The sequence below is a fragment of the Enoplosus armatus genome, chromosome 12 (genome assembly GCF_043641665.1).
Source record: "Enoplosus armatus isolate fEnoArm2 chromosome 12, fEnoArm2.hap1, whole genome shotgun sequence".
Lineage (NCBI taxonomy): Eukaryota > Metazoa > Chordata > Actinopteri > Centrarchiformes > Enoplosidae > Enoplosus > Enoplosus armatus.
This window is the reverse complement of record NC_092191.1, coordinates 16083784-16098938: the sequence shown is the minus strand read 5'-3', so window position 1 is coordinate 16098938 and position 15155 is coordinate 16083784. Positions and strand designations below refer to the sequence as shown.

The following is a 15155-nucleotide window of genomic DNA, read 5'->3' as shown; positions in this document are numbered from 1 at the left end:
CATGCAATTTAAAATCCCTAACAGTACAATGATGAATCTAAACTTTGTGACTGAAACAAGTGAGATAGACAATAAACTACTACTAGAGGTATAAAAGTAATATGCTGACACAATTAATGTGTGTGTGTGTGTGTGTGTGTGTGTGTGTGTGTGTGTGTGTAGTGTGTTTGACCTGTCTTTCTGACATGACCAATGGTATGTTTAATAATTGAAGCTACAGTACGTTTACCTTGAGACGGATTATCTGTCACAACTGTAGCCTATTTCTCTTTCTGATAGCCATTCATTCAGTTTCGTCTGAGATGACATATAGTCATGCACGCAACTGCAGGTGAGGCGGCTGAAATTAACTAAAAGCCATTAGAGAAAGAAAATAACTTCAAATCACTTATCTTTCTCGCTGGAAGGAACCTCTCAAAGTCACGAAAAGACTTCAGACTGTCACTATTTACTGAAAGACGGTTCCATACCATATTCCCATGAGAGATGATGAATGCTAAGTGAGTGAATATGAAGCTAGAATGCAGAATTATTTCAAATGTGAAAACCTTATTCCACAGTTACTAGCGAGACCCGATTGCTCCAGACATTTTTGAATGATACCTAATTCCTCCAGCCACCTTGTCTGTAAAGCCAGATTGTGCTTTTTTAGGGGGGGCGTCCTCACTATAGTCCAACCACTGAGATATAAACATTAAACATCATTTGGTCCAAACCAGCTGGTGAGGCCAGAGACAAAACACAGCATCTGGCAGGGGAGACTGCGGACCCCTCGCCACAGCGTGCATGTGTGCGTCTGGCTGTCTCGGTATGTGGAGATGCAGCAGCGTGGATGTGCGTGCAAGGCGTCCGCAGAGAGCAGACGTGTCACAAATCGCTGCTTCCATCCACACGCGCTCGGGACAGCGTGCCCATCAGCTTGGCATGATCATGGGCGTGAGAGAGGCTCTGGTTGTGGGATGCTGGAGCATGAAGCCACTGGAGAGGAACAGAGAGGGACGCGGCAGAGCCAGGAGATGATGCACGGGAGAATGGAGGGAAAGCCCAGCTGGCGGCTGCTTCTAATTGGGCTTAGCAGGTTTCCATGGCTGACCAGACCCATATGCAGTGCGGGTCTAAAGACAGAGAGACAGAGAGAGAGAGAGAGAGAGAGAGAGAGAGGGCCACAAGCAAAGTAGTAGGGCAGGCCAGGCCGTAGGCGGGGGGTGCAAAGGCGGGCAGGCGGGCGAGAGGCTGGTCACACTCCAGCAGTCACAGCCTCTTTGTGGCAGGGGGCAGAGAGAGCCAGCTGTCACCCCCTGACAGGAACACACTCCTCCATGTGTGCCGTTAACACAGGCTCGGTGAACACACAAAAACAGAAGCGTGACAACAACAAAAAAAGCCACTTATGAGACAACTACTTTAATCAAAGCATCCAGCGCTCACTGAGGGAGGGAATGAATCGGACAACAAAAAAAAAAAAAAACAACAACAACAAAACACAACACAGCATGAAAGAAGACAGAAAGGGACCTGATGAGAAGGACCAGGGGGTACGAGACTATTGCATTCTTCCCTCCGGATATTTACCGCGGCCACTGGAAACAATTAGAAGTGATTAAAACGGAGGTGAACTGACAAGGGGAGTGTGGATTCCCCCACCGCCCCCCACCATGCCTGTTAGATGGGGGTGTTAGTGCATGTCGTGCTCAGGGGGCGAATCGATTCACTTCACACTCTCGGCACCATTAATTAATGATCTGCTCTCTGTATTGTACAGTGGCTGGCTGTCGCTGGCTTCCATCCCTGCCCGCCCGACTCTCCCGAGGCCTCTCCTTTCCTCGCTTGTGCTCTTTTCATTTTGACAGAGACGCAACGCAACAACACGGCTGCACTTAAACATAAACGCTGACACACACAGTAAATGTACCAATAAGGATTATAATATTGAAACGGAATATATGTTTGCATGGAACATAAATTCTTGGAGCGTCATTCATAGGCCTTTGTTTTTATTTATTCATTCCCTTTACAACCGAGCAGATGTCTGGAGGGCAGACCACAATCCTGTTTATGAGAAAGGAGAGAGGTAGGAAGTCAAACCTGATGGACGACCCGTGGCTCACTGCTGCCCCCTACTGCATTAACAATACCACTCAATGCACAGGTTTGTCCTCACAGAAGCTCTAATACTGTCAAGAGGACAAAAAGTGTTGTTTTCTTAAGATTTTCTTATAGCCTAAGGTCTCAAGTTTGATTTCTCTGTGTGCAAATGTGTCGACACTTTTTGTGTGCGTGGGCACAATACACACTCAGAGAATATGCATAGTTACAGTGGTCCTCGGATTTACACAATGAACTGTCTGATGTTTGGTCTGTTAGTTTGACATTTTCATTCAATGACAATAAACCCCTGAAAAATCAGAACTGTTACTCAAGAAGTTTCATTATGTGAAACACCTGTATTGCATTATATTCATGCCCACTCACACTGACGCATCTGTGCAGGCTGGGAGCGATTGGAGTGACTGCAGGACTCTCCAGGGGGCTGAGAGAGACAGTAAACTAAGCCATGAGAAAAATCAGATCACCTTGAATTTGCATAAACAGTCTTCAAATGGCTGCGCAGAGGGTATAAATGTTAGCCATCCAAGCCTGAATAACTCCCAGCCACGGATTAGTATTGGGTTCACCCAGGTCATTTAACACTTAAGACAGTCTCCAGGGAGCCTATTCATGTTGGACAAATTGTTTCGCCTTTACGGCAGCTCTGCGCTGCACAGGGGTGTTAGTGGAGTTCTGAGGAGTAATTTGCCGCCTGTAGTGAGGGACACTTTGCACCCTGTTCCTTCCATTCAGAAAGTGGGGCCATATCAAAAATACTAAATGGCAACAGGAGCAATATCGGCACCAATTACATGGAAATAGTCCCTGTCTGGGTTAAGGTCCCGAGGATGGGCTGAAGACACGGGGAATAATGAGCGAATACTCCTCGTTTCCTTCTTTCCATCTCGGAGCACTCAGATGAAATATAGAACACAGGACTTTGTGAACCAGCATGGAAATGCGAAAACTTTGTAAAGGTGGACATAGATGTTCAAGTTATGAAGAGAACCAGAAGGTCATCAAGAAACTCCTGTGTGTGTGTGTGTGTGTGTGTGTGTGTGTGTGTGTGTGTGTGTGTGTGTGTGTGTGTGTGTGTGACCAAGAGAAAATTGCTTTTGTTGGCGAGGAGTCAGTGGAGTCTGGCTTTGCGACACTGAAGAAGAGAGCAGGGACAGACATCCCTACAGCGTCATGCCAAGTGGGCTTCACTGGGTGTAAACATCCTTCCTGCTCTACATGATACCGTTATTTACAAACGTGAAGGACATAGGGCAAAGAGAAGCTGGACAGTCAGACATGTGTTATTCTATTTCAGTGACTCCCATGAGGCCTTCAAAGTTGTTGTTTTTTTGGTCTCACTTGCATCAGGTGAGCCAGCATTACTTCTGGTCCAAATCAGTGATTATTATCCCTGCAGAAAAGCAATTGGAACAAAATGCGTCCCCAACTGAATACAGTATGACTGTAGAATAGATTTGTTGATAACTAATTATGCATTTCCCAGGCAATTTATAACAACAGCAATGCCTCCAGTAACACTTAACTTCTGGTGCTTGATTAATGGCACCCAAGCTGGAAGCTGGAAGCCTAGAAATAGGAGGTGTGGAGCAGGAGCTCACATCGGCAGCATCAGCAGTCTGGACCCGCGCTCCTTCTGTCACCACTCTCACCCGCTTCCCATAAAAGTAAAATGCAGCAGGTTTGGAAACAGCCTTGTCCTGTTTGTCAGAGGGCTTGTCGTAAATATTGTGTTTGTCAAGTCCCAGAGGAGAGAGCTTTGGTGATAGCACTCATCACCATCGTGGCACTTCATCTGCTGGTGCCAGCCAGACTCTGTGTGAAGGATTGTTTCAGATTTTGTTGCACTGCAAGGTGATAATCATTTACTTACAGTCTTACTTAAATGCAATCATCCGCTACTTCAGTCCCACAGCACAAATGACGTCTGATGTTGTATCAGCAGAGCTTTGATTGGGATGTTGATCAATAGGAATTATGAACGATTACTTTGGGTTCTGGGATTTCAGGCTTTCATAAGTCACTTAGTAATTCTGCTTTGGTACAAAAGTTACAGCTAATTAATAAAGATGTAGGACAGTGCAAGTGAGCAATCAGCATCACAAGGCATTTTGTTGAGCTGAATGACAAAGCACTATTATTACAGTCAACTGCATCTGTGATACATTACCTCTATTTCTGTTGGATCTCTAATTAAGTAGCTTACTCATCTCTATTGTGAATACATGGCTTTATTATTTGTTTCAATTACAGGCTTCTATAAGCCATGGCAGAGATTTATCAGTGTTGTTGCAATGTGTTGCTTGGTGGTTGATTACTTGACCCTTACTGATCTTTTCATAACATGCAGCTCAGGTACATGGCTGAGCACAAAACTCCCGATATCATAATATCAGACTGAACAACACGAACACTGCAGTGATCGCTCACTGATGATCCCTCTCCACCATGGGCATATATACAGAAGGTAGTTCACTTTCTGTGATTTTCACAGTGTTAAAATCACATCAGTGCAGTTGTGTATATCAATCAGTGAATCACTTACGAATGATGAGGCTGTTTCTCTGTGTTCATTTTTTAATTGGACAGGCTGAACATCAGGCACAAAAGCAGGAATGATTGCCGTCGTCATCCAACTGGTAGTCGAGACGAAGCCACCACGTATTGTGAGCATGCTTAAGATTCACATGGTCACACAAACAGGGTGGAAGCATGAAGTTAACACAAGACTGCGATGTAGAGAAACAATGGAACAATGAGAATTGGAGAAGAGAGTGAAAAGAGGACAACTCGTGCTATTCTTGTGGACAGTTTACTGATCTAACTTAACGGCACTCCACTGGCTTCAGCCCAGTGTGAATCAGCATTAACAATCATTTGCTTCATAATGAAGTGAGAAGTTGAAACCCAGCTGCCGCTAAAACAGAAGTGTGCCAGAGACTTTCTAAATGAACCATGCTGACATGAGGTGCATTTCCAAGTAGCAACACCATCTGACTATCAACCATACTCATCATCCACTAGTCTCTCAGTCGATTTACAATGAGTGGGTTTTTTGACCAGACACCCATAAATAACAGTCAGAGGAACAACGTTTACTGAAGGGTACACAACCACAAAATGCTAACACATTTCGGCCGCTGCCGACCACAAAAAAAAGGCACATCCTACAAAAAGAAGTCAAACACATCGACACTTCAAAAGTGTTTTTTAGAAGCATTTTATGATCGTTGTACACCAATATGATTCAGTGAACCAAAACATTGTACAGTTCTTATTTACAGTCTTTAACTCCTTGACAAGTTTGTTTGTTTGAATATGTGCAAAGCTTTCCGGTTAAGCACTACTCATGAATATTTGAAGTTCCATCTCTTTCTCCAACTTTTATGGGAGTCTTAAGAAAATCATGTAAAAGCACATCCACTCGGAGCAGCTACTCCTCTATGCGACCTGCTGCACAGCACCTCAATCTCCTTTTATTACAACATAATTTGAAATGCTCGAGGTCTCAAAGGACTGCAGCACCCAGCCAGGAGCACAAATATGAACTGGGCTGCTTTTTCAAGGTGTTTATGAATAAAAGAATTACACAAAAGCGGCCACACAGGCAAGTTGAAAGCTAATTAGCAGTGAGTGTCACTGAAACAAACTTTTAATGTGAGTTTTTAAAACAAAAATGAGGGAACTACTAATAGAGCTGCACCCCCGAGCAATGTAAAACAGTGCTATGGTTGAATATCTTAACTAAACTTAGTCAAAGTTCTGTTGTGAAGAATGCTTCGTTCTTATGTCTCTACTCTTTCATGAATCATTTCCTCTTAAGCTCTCCATTTATATATTTTTGGATCTCCCCCTGTTATCTCATAAGAATTCAAGACAACATCTTCATGTCATCAAATCAAATAAGCTCTGATTCCTATCACCCACAGCAGCCAATCATTTAGTAGTGGGCTTTTTATAAATCAATCAAGCAGCTCCTGTGTAACATAATCTCAAGATTACCCCACTGAAGTCTTGATGTGGACCCAATCAGCACCGCCTGCATCAAGACTTCATCCGCTATCAGTACAGTGATGGTCAAGCTTGGGCATTTTGGCCAACAGATTAAGGCGCTTTTCCCTATAATCAGTCTACAGCACAACTCCAACTATATTTCCCCCCATACACACCAATAAACAACCTTCAACAGCCATTTCACAGAAATCAAAATGAAATCAAATGTCTTCACTCGATTGAAAATATATTATAAAAATATTATCATATCACTTGAAATGGAGGCTTTAACAACAAAGTTCAGACAATCCAGTGAGAACTTGAGCTAAAAGCGAAGATTAAAGGCTGATACTGACAAATTGTTAAAAACCAAACTAACTTTGACATCTAATGACTTTGTAATGTACATTATATATGCCCAAGAAATACTCAGATTTAAACAATTGCTTTGCTTCAACTTCTAGGATTCAAGTATTCATTTTATTTCGATCAGATGACCAGAATTGTCATAGGACTGTTAGCAATGGCAGAAAGGCATCCTATTATGGAAGTGCCGGGTACAGTCACAATCAACAGATGGTGAGCACTGCCCCCCCCCCACCCCCCAGGGCAACAGTAAAACTGAGCTTGTGAAATCTGTCACAATGCATGGTGGTAAATGTCTCGCAGTTTCTGCAAATGCTAATGAAACTCATGTGAGGTCCAAAATTGAGCAGGGGTGGGCAGGGAGAAATAGAGTCCAATTTAAAAATGACACTGTGTGACAAACTCAGAGAGAGAGGGCAGAGAGTTTTCTCTGGCCCGCGGACAGACATTCACAAATGAGCGCCGCTCAAAGATGCCAGTGACATTCAGGTCGCCATTGTGTCCATCTCCTTTGAGATTCACCCCCAACACGTTCCATCAGAGGCCTGGATAAAACCTGCCATTGCTGGCAAACACTAGCCTCCATTAGATGGGAATATAGTGATGAAGTTAATTACGTTCTGCTGCTTTTGAGTGAAATTAATTTAAAACAGTGGGGATGATCATACTGGACATTTAAAAGACCTCCACTCAGCTGGAATTTAACTTGAAAAGTGCCCTTGACATAAAGCCTTCAAAAAGAGAGTACTGGTGTGACTTTGGTTTTTATCTACTAATGAACATATCCAGAATCCTTACTGCGTCCCATCACGATTTGAATAATTAGCAACAACGTTTCAAGCACGACTTCAAAGTTTCAAATCTATGCAGAAAATTTGATTAATATGTGTAAATGAAAACAATATATACCAAAACTGAAACGTTCACAATTAACACCATTACAAATATTGCACATACATAGCAGCTAAGAGCCTAAGAGAAGAAACTAGCAGTCAGAAAACACCATGACAAGCAGGGCACAAGTGTGTTCAATAGCATAATGAACATAGACCGTTTTCACGGCAGCCATATTGGCATGACATAAGAGGTAAACACATGTTTAATTACTGAAATTAATTAAGGTTCAGTTCCATTTAGTGTAGCAGGGCCTTTACATACACAATAGCAGAATCCTGACTCTGTTTGTCCTGAATGGAATGGAACCTTGATTAGTATCATTGGTAGCACCTGTGTTTACCCTGCTATTGCATGTCAAAATGGCTGCTGTGAATTGTAGCCAACAGAGGATACTATATTTCAGACGACAGACCTCTTTCGTGGCAGATAATCTGACATGTCAGAGCAAGTGCAGATCTGTCTATTGTGTAGCCTGGCTCACTGGTATACTTTACTGGGGTACTTCATTGAACTGGGCCATCGTTAACATTATTCTACGCATGTGCTTTTCCAGCAATGACAAGTCAAAAAGAGGTCTAAAATCACCATTAAGATATACAATACCATCCTGCATTTGACTTAAAGAAAAAAAAGTTACTGAGAAAACTTTCCTCATTCATACCAGAAGGCGCTAAAGAACCAAGAGAACCTCATTAACACTGTGAAGTACATTAGCATTGAAATATAAGCACCTCAAGCTTGCTGATAACAGTTGTTGCTTAAGCACAGCAGCACCACAGAGCCAAGAATAAACATGTTAGCACAAGCAGCAACTACTAACTTTGTTGAAGTGAGCCAGTGGAGAGAAAAAAAACAGCTGTGGTCACACATCATTTCTGCAAATGCATTTGTTGCTTGCAGGTGACTCAAGGAATGGCATGCATAACACTTGGAACAGCAGCTGGGCAGCGAGCTAAAACACAAATCTCACCTCCACAACACTGCCCTACATGATTGGGCTGTTGGCAGCCAAGTATGCTAATAGTAGCAGGAGGTGTTAGCAGTCTCTGCAGAGTTTGCAGAAAGTACAGCAGCCAGCTTGGCTGCGTGAGAAGAGTGCCTTAGATACACTGCCTGATTACGAAGGGTGTGTTAGATATCAGCTGCAGCTTGTAGAATATCATGTGAGTGTAGCAGTGCACTTGAGTTGTCACTCCATTCATGAGTGTAGGACTGCAAAATGTACGTAGTGCATGTGACAAATTCATGCATCTCAATTTTGCATAATTATGGTGAGTGTAACAGCGAGGAGGCTAAATAGAAATTAAATATATGTAAATGTACAGCAATTAACATGGTGTGAATATGCAATACAGATCAGTATCAAAAACAGTGTGAAGCTGTTCAAGTTGATCAAGTTATAAATTGTTGGGGTTTTTTAATGAAAAGTGCACTTTAAAATTACAGCCCAAGCTTTTACAAATTGCACTTATCCACAGGTGGGTTTGTCTTTTCAATATAGGGCAAACTCACCACCAGCATTATAAATGTTCTTTGCTGAACTGCTGGCCTCTTTTCCAAAGGCCCTGTATTAATACCAGGTTAAATTGGGAAGCCAGCTTCTTTGAAAGATTAGTTCTTGGCTTGACAAGATGTTTTTTATTCTAGAGGAAAGCCTAATTTGTAACCAGGAAACAGACTGCCCTGGCAAAAAGAAACTAAAGTGGTAAATTGGATGGCTTTAGTTTTGCCAGTCAAAAACCGATTTAATTATAAAACATTATATACACATCATCAGCAGCAATTTACACCGACGCAGTAGGTTGTGGATTAGTCTACAGAACCTCTGAAGAAAACATCGTTGAATCAAGATCGACATAAAAAGAACGATTTAGTTCATCAACAGCTAAGCAATGAGAGGACTGACTAGGTCACGTTCACATTCTTCCAAGAGGAGGAGGTAAACAAATTATCCTGTTATGTGCTGTCAATGACGGTGCATATTAGGGCCGGAGAACCCAGTGGGAAATCACACAGTGTAATGATTAGAGCTTCGGCGCCTGCCTGTGGGTATGGGTATCTGTCTGAGAGTGAGCTCTTCTCCTTAACCAGGCTGTGCTATTCCAGACACAAACCAGTCTGCCGATTAGCAGTGTTTTGCCATTTGAACAGAAAAATACATTCCTAAACTTTGACTTACAACCTGTAATTCTTTTTGACAATTGTTGTTGAAAAATTATTCACTAGTAGCATTAACGATTATCCACAACCCCTCAATTTAATTTGTTCACAAAACAACACACTGAAGGAGTCATATAAAAAAGGTACAGGAGAGATGGAAAGATTACTGAAATGCTAGCCAACCGCCTGGCTAGAACAATCACTGATACTTCTCAATCACTAATAATCAGTGTTTTATGACATTGGATGGAGAAGCCTGCTGAACCTTCTGTTTCCAAATACTGTCAGAATTTATGGTCTTATCTGCTGAAGGACAGTCTCTCATTTCACAGTTTATATTAAACTAGCCTTACTTCAATATATCAGGCTATGATTTGTCTTGCCTTTTGTGTTTTATTCACAGGAAGGCATGATACATAGTAGACGGTTTGAATGCTAATTAACTGTCTCGAGCAAGAAGGGAGAAAAACAACCCTTTCACATCCCTGAGCTTTCATCCGTGCTCGCACCTCGCTGCTACGAGGTGTGATGGGTTTCTCCATTCAAGGCCAAATCTCCATCCTTCATACTGGAGCAGACAAGAGGACTGATTGCACTACATTGCCCCTGTAATTTTCCATGCTGGATGGGGTCACTCAGTCAAGAAAAGGAGCAGACAGTCTTCGGCTCCAGCTCTTGAGAGGTGAATCAGACTTGGGTTTGATTTCTCAGAGATGCAGCAGGATCAATCTATCCAAAATTTAAAGCAGTCCTCCTACAACGAACAAGTCTCGTCCCGGAGTGGACAATGTTGAATGGCAGGGATAAATCCAATGAACAATTGTGCAGGTAGTAACTGTATAAGTAGAGGTTCACCTTGACCTCAGATACTAAGAATGTATCTTTCCAGTGGTGAGTTTGATGATAAGGGTGGAATACAAATTCAAGCAGAGTCCTAGACAGTGAGGAAGAGGCTGAGTAAAAAAAGGAGTCTATGCCAAAGCGAACATCAGAGAGGAGGGTGGAGAGAGGAAGAGAGCCTGACGGAGATGAAAGGAAGACAAAATATTATACATTAGAGAAAGCACTGAAATGCATCGGACTCTGAATTCTTTGTTTTCCCAAGTTAAAAAGCCCAACTATCAGAGCTTATCTGCATTCTGAGGGATAAACAAAACTCCAGAGCAGCAGTGGATTTACTTTCCTTTTATTTTTACAAACATATTCACACACATCCATTTCAATAGATCTATTTTTATATACAATATCTGAAATTGGCAACAACTTGACACACATATATATAATATAAGTAACCGTGACAATGAGGTAATTTGGTCAGATTGGTAATCTAAAATCCTTTTTTTAAATATTACAATGCCCATGAAACAAATTAAACTGGTACAAACATGTTTTGAATCCTCAGCATTGAACCTTCAACACCTAATTATTTAAAACATCCCGCATTAAACTGACAACCTCTTTGACAAAAAGAATAATGGGGAGGTTGTGGTTAAAGAACAATAGCAATGCAAGAACAAAGAAATTCAAGTGCTTTAAAGATAAAATCTTTAGTCATGAAGCCATGCAATATTAAAATGACAAAAACTTCTAGAAAAACAAATCAATAAAGAAACTTCAAAATAGGTCATAGTTTTCACTGTCATCAGCAGTGGAGCTGTCCTTTGCACTGTCTGGCTGGGATGCACTTTTTGCCATTGCAGAGTGAGAGTGAGAGTTTTCAGACTGGGCTGTTCATTACTGGCTTTTCAGTCCTTGATCAGACATTTGACAAGTGATTAATCAGGCAGGCGGCCTCAGAGGAGCAACTGAAAGTTAATTTCCACACTTCTGAATGCGGAGATGAATTTGAAGCATGTGCAGGCGGGGTAGCTGCCGTAGTCACACTTTCAGGGTGACCCCTGCCCCTCACATTTGCTAGAATTACATCCAGCCTGACAGCCCCATGCCCGTCTTCATCATGCACCAGCACACAGCGCACATCTGAGCGCTGACGAAGGGTTAAGTCATGGAATTGGGGACGGCAGGGCGCTATGGTGACGGAGCGTGGAGTTGGGTGAAAGACAGCATCCTCCTGCACCAAGCCAAGGTGGGTATCAGTAAGTAAAAGCTGGGCCAGAGGCCCATTGTGGGTACTGGGGCTGATGCACACCCCTACACTTGTGTATAGTAGTAGCTGCACCTCTCCCAGAGTGACTGTTTCTTGATCCATATTACAATGAAGAAGGTAAAGCAGATCAGCAAGACTCTTCTGAAACTGGCAGCAAACCTTTAAACCAGCATCCAGCAGCAGATCAGGTATATAGGCCTGCCACTCTAAAGACATTTTCATCAAGTCTCCATGGAGCAGAGGGTGCTGAGAGACCCTGTTGTCCCCAGGGCAAATGACACTAAATACGGCCCAGCACAGCTCTTTGGTAAGCTTCTGGCTGTGAGTGTAGACACCCAGGATGCTATCCTCTGTAGTGCCCATCAAACGCAGACTGTGGCCTGCTAAGCCTATCTGAACCTCCTTCAGCTGCAAAAAAGGGAGGTGATGGAACAAAACAAGGAGCCCAGAGTCAGTGGTCAGGGTATACAAGCCAGTCTCCACCAGGATCAGGAGGGCAGGACGGGGCTGAGGTTGGCTGTATTTTGCAACATTCAGCCAATAGAGAGCTACAATGTTCTGGGAGGTGAGCACTGAGGAGGAGATGATGGACTGTAAAGTGTCCATTATGTTGAGCAATGGCAGAGTTTGCAGGTTCAAAAGGGAATCAGGAAATTCTATCAACGTTTGACTAAATATTTGGACATCGTTTTTGTTCTGCACAGTCCTTAAATTCTCAAATGGCTGATCTTTGTCTTCAGGGGCATGGGTAACCTCTGGCTCACTGATGTGTTTCACTGTCAACAGCTTTGTAATCAATTTGTCTCCTTGTTTTACGTGAATATCAGCCATGTGTTGCTCTTGTGGTAACTGCAGATCCCTGATACTCTTACTCCTTGTCCGGATATCTTCTGGAACGTCATCTGGCAATTCTTCTGCTTTGCTAAAGGTTTGTGTTGGTGTCAGGGCTGGGAGTTGTGTGGTGTCAGGATTAATGCAGCCCTGAATCATCTGGACTGCCTCCTCAGGCTGAAGGTTTTGAGTTATCTCCATCTGGATGTGCTGTATGAAAGGTAGTTCTTTCACCATGGAAAAAATGTGACTATCCTTGAACAGCGAGAAGACAAAGCTCCCTTTAACCATGGAGAAGACCTGGCTGTCCTTCACTACAGACAGAACATCACTTTCTCTGACCAGAGAGACAACATGACTGGACCAGCGGGCTCCAACAGGCTGCAGTCCCTCTTTCCTGACTTGCTGTAATACTGTGGGAGAGCTCCAAAGGAGTCGCCCTGCATCCTGGACAATCCAAGAAACTCTGCTGACCAAAGAGCCCAGTCCTGAGCTTTGAACTGTGGCTGCTGCAGTCTCTGCCACACACACTCCCAGGATCTCCCCTCCTGATTCATCCATCTCTCCACAGCCGAACTGGCCCTCGAAGGTAGTTTCCTCAAGTGGACGGCAGGATGCCTGACTACTGAGAGGCTTTTTGCTGAGCTGAGAATGAGTTCTGGTCTGTGGGAGGACAGACGTGGAGCTCGTTTCTCCGCTGCTCTGCAGGTGGGACATGCTGCCTAATGAGCTCCCACCAGAGCCAGGTCTCCCCTTGTAACAGTCAGCCACGACACCTTGGATCTCGTTAGCATTCCCCTCTGGCTTCATGCCACATCCATCAACCGGGCCCAGGACACTTGTCTGCTGGAGGCTGGCATCCCCTGACCAAACCTCCTCTCCGTTATAACTTGCAACTCCGGCCCCACTCTGAGCTTTTCTCCACAGCCACTCAGACATGAGCCCTGGCCCTGATTTATGACACGAGTCCCTCTCCTGCTCCTGGCCATCCCTGGTGCTTACCCCACCCTGTAGCGTGTCTCCATCTGACTCAAAACTAGTGTGAGGGACAGGATATTTTCCAGGTATGGCCTAGTTTATATTGTGGATGAGAAAAGGAGAAACAATGAGGTAATAAAACTTTGAAAGATTTTGTACCAAATAATTCAAAAATCACGTTTGTTTTACGCACTCTACTACAAAATTATTACTGCCCTTGCTAAGAAGGAACTAAAATAACTACTTCACCCAGCCACCTTTAAAAAACATATTTATTTATGTATTCAGTTATGTTTGAATACGTAAACACATGCCCAGGAAAATGGAGTGAAGAATAACAAGGTACATATATAAACAGAGATATTTCAAAAGTGCTCTCATTGCAATATGCATCACAAAATGAGTGTCATTTTCTTTGAAACCCCTACAGGAAGGTGTAATAGGGTTTAAATATGTGCATAATAAACAAACACAACAAGCCAAGGGAAAAAGTATTTCATGCCTCATAAAAATCTGTATTGGGCCTGGCTGGAGAGGAGGGTAGGTATTGACATTTGCTCTGTTTTGCAGAGACAAAAGGGACTAGTACTTCAGCTGCACAGTGGCAATATAGCGTCTTGATAAACAAAAATGGCAGAATATCAAGTCTCATTATTTGCACACCGTGTTTTAGCTTTATTCTGTTTTCTTAAAAACCATTAAAGGTCATACTTAATTCCATGCAGAAACTACTCATGGCTTGTTGATGACTAAATCCATATTTCTATTATATTTGAGTTGGATTTGTTGTAACTATGGCAAAAACAAATTAATACATACTGTAGTCATAAGCCTCTCTATTGTGGCAGAGGTAAGACATCTGCTTCGTACTGTGGACTCCGCTGTCTCCGCAGCCAGCACATCCATCTGGCTGAAAAAAGGACACAGTGAAGAGACAGGAATGAAATAATACAATTTATATTCTATCACAAAACAAAAATTGCGTCTTGATATGAGGGGGCGTATGCACAATAAAGCTGTGTTTATATGCTTATACATGCTGCCAGGCTCTTTGTTTTCAAAAGCAAATTCAATTATTTGCTGTGGTGTGACACTGGAGACTTCAAACTGTTTGCAGTCAAAAGACAAGACTGCAATACACCCCCCACCCCCTCCCACCCCACACACACACCATCCATTAGATTTGAAAAGCAAACAGCCCAAATGGCTGGATGAGATTAGAGCCAGTCTACTAGCTGTGAAATTAAATAGAATCTGTGCATGTTGATTTGAGGATTTACATACAATACTCAGAACTCTAGAGGGGGGAGCAGAAACCAAATATACAGCTCTGAATGATTTCTGACAGTAAACAGCGGCTTTGGCTGAGCTTTGTGAGTTGCAGCAGGTTGTCGAGGGGGGAAAGCGGGAGCACTAAAGCACCGACAACATCAACAGCAGGAACACAGTGCAGGTCCTCGAGACGATTAAAAGGATTTTTACAGATCCTGAGGATCAGTACAGAGGATGTCCTGTACTCAGCGATGTTTGCCTACTCGCATGAATAAACGGAGGAAAACTGATCTGAGATTCCCAGTCTCAGAGGCTGACCACATTTTCCTGTCACACACTTTGTTCACATGCAGAGGTTTACAGTGTTCTTGCTGTGGAATCACTGTGAACAAAACCGGTACACAAGCAGCAGATTCATTAACATCCACCACAGAGAGCACAGTTC

The 15155-nt window shown here is 43.0% G+C and overlaps 1 protein-coding gene across 1 annotated transcript in view; it reads right to left on the bottom strand.

Annotated features, from left to right (window-relative positions):
- Window positions 1-867: 867 nt before the first annotated feature.
- Window positions 868-15155, bottom strand: part of kif16bb (kinesin family member 16Bb) — a 33108-nt gene continuing 18820 nt past the window's right edge. The window contains 3 exon segments of the mRNA XM_070916530.1: window positions 868-978; window positions 11447-13531; window positions 14309-14348. Of these exon segments, the coding sequence (XP_070772631.1) occupies window positions 868-978; window positions 11447-13531; window positions 14309-14348 (2236 nt within the window).